Below are 2,129 nucleotides of genomic sequence, written 5' to 3'. Positions count from 1 at the left end.
CAACCACCATAACATCTATATTATCCATGTGCCACCCCAGAATAATTCTAGTACCTTTCGAACACATCGCTCCATTCGAAGCCCAATCCCAATTCCTAAAAACATTCTTACACACCTTGTCCAAATTTGCAATCTTAACATGAGACTCCAAAATGGCTAACACCTGAACCCCGTTCTCTTTTAACAACTTTTGAACCTCCTTTTGTTTCAGAGGGCGGTTCAACCCCCTAATATTCCAGGAAGCTAAACTAACCATTAGTAACCTTCACAGCAGGTGTGCTTGCACCTGTTTTATTTCCTGAATCTCCTTTCATAAGGGACGGCATCCCCTCATCCGAAGCAAGTCTTACCTCCTCCACATCCGTTTCTTCCTCGTCATGTATCCCATTTAGGCCACTAAATGAATTCTTGATTTCAATAGTCGGACCTCTAGAGGAACTAGGTCTGTTCACTTTTGGGGAACCATTATTAGTTAGAACCTCCGGCTTTGTTCCAGATGTACCAGGAGCGTCTTTATTAGCTTTTGGTTTGTAAACAAACTTGGCCTTTTGCTTCTTTTGTGGAAACCCATGTTTAGCCATTCTCTTTCGATCAGTAACAAACCCTTCCTCATCTACCACCACCTGTTTTGCCTTATCCTTAATAATTTTGCTACAAGAAGAGTGGTCATGGCCAAATAAGCAACATGTGGGGCAACGTAACGGTTTCCACTCATATTCAAGTTTTACTCGTTCCATAATATAGCCCTCTTCATCCATTTTAGGAATAGCTAGCGTAATATAATCTTTAAGTTCACTATCCGCATTCACCTCAATCATTGCACGAGCATAACTGCTCCTGCCCCAGTTATCCACACACATATCAGCCGTATAAGAATCAAGCCGTTTCGGGGTACCCAATTTCGAGGCCAACAAGCTTAATCCATCATCCGTGTAAACTGAGATTGGGACGTTATGCAGTTTAACCCACAAAGGAATAGTTTTCACACCATCCTTTTTCAAGCTAACCTTTGGGGACCATATATTCAGAAATAGAGGAACTTTTCTTATCAACCAAGGACCTCCTTCCAAAACCTTTGTTAACCCATCCCTAGAATCGAACTTGAAGAAAAAGAAACCAGCCGAGTTCAACATTAGCTTTTGAAATCCAAACTTTGCCCAAACGTTCTTTGCATAGTATTCTACTACAGGGAATGGTAAACGACTTCCTAGAAAATAACCATAAAGTACATTCTCAAATTTATCTTGTACCTGTTTAACAACCTCTTTCGGAATAACTAGATCTGCATCTTCCCTGGTTTCTAACGGCTTCATAAGTCTGAAGTTGACTTCCCTCTTAATAGTTGCCGAAGACTGAAGTTTCTCCGCATAAGACACCGGCTCCAACGGCGGCCCTTGCTGATTAACCTGACTATCAGGAGTACTTGTTAACGGCGGAACTTGTACCGTAATTTTCTGCAATTCATCAATAATATTAATAACCCTAGGCTCTTTCTGCACAACACCTCGACGCGGCAGTAAAGGATTCCCATCAATCTTCAAAGGCTTGTTCAACAGGCTAGGTTTATCACGCATATCATGCACACTCGCGGAACCCTTAGACGTAATGAAAATATCCTCATGCATTCTTTCTGAAAAAGACTGAAACCCTAAATCCTCCAAACCCATATCACGATTTCTTTCCATGCAAGAATACTGAAAATATAAACCCTAGACGGCAGAAAACATGCAACGTAAATCTACAAACAAGAAAGACCAACACAAACAAAACTCACGGCAACAAGGTAAAGTAAACCCTAGATGAGAAAAAACGAAATGAAAACCCTAACTCTGACTGCAAAAGATTAGAAACCAGGATTGAAGTCTAGAGACCTTACTCAGAAGGATCGACAACACCCCAATACCTAACCCAGATTGATCAAAATTAAGGTTGAAGAACAAGAACTAGGGCTTCAAAGGAAATCGCCAAAATCGCCTGGGAGCCCGAGAAAAAAGCCATCTGAAAAAAGCCAGAGAAAAAAAAGACTACTTTAATATCATAAACCAATAAAGCGGATTTAGTATCAATAAACAAATAAATAAATAATTAAATCCGTACATGATGCGAGCAACGAGATTAGCACAAGCTTC

At 40.5% G+C, this 2,129-nt stretch overlaps 1 protein-coding gene across 1 annotated transcript; it reads right to left on the bottom strand.

Annotated features, from left to right (window-relative positions):
- Positions 1–248: 248 nt before the first annotated feature.
- On the bottom strand, positions 249–1,667 carry LOC110944985. The gene has a single exon (XM_022186627.1). It carries the CDS (start codon positions 1,665–1,667, stop codon positions 249–251), a length of 1,419 nt encoding a protein of 472 aa, XP_022042319.1.
- Between the last annotated feature and the right edge of the window lie 462 nt (positions 1,668–2,129).

The sequence above is a fragment of the Helianthus annuus genome, chromosome 6 (genome assembly GCF_002127325.2).
Source record: "Helianthus annuus cultivar XRQ/B chromosome 6, HanXRQr2.0-SUNRISE, whole genome shotgun sequence".
Lineage (NCBI taxonomy): Eukaryota > Viridiplantae > Streptophyta > Magnoliopsida > Asterales > Asteraceae > Helianthus > Helianthus annuus.
The sequence above is the reverse complement of the archived record's forward strand: the minus strand, read 5'-3'. Positions and strand labels throughout refer to the sequence as shown.

Excerpts from the sequence above, each read along its gene's own strand:
- LOC110944985 (XM_022186627.1), bottom strand. The coding sequence starts at position 1,667 with ATGGGTTTGGAGGATTTAGGGTTTCAGTCTTTTTCAGAAAGAATGCAT.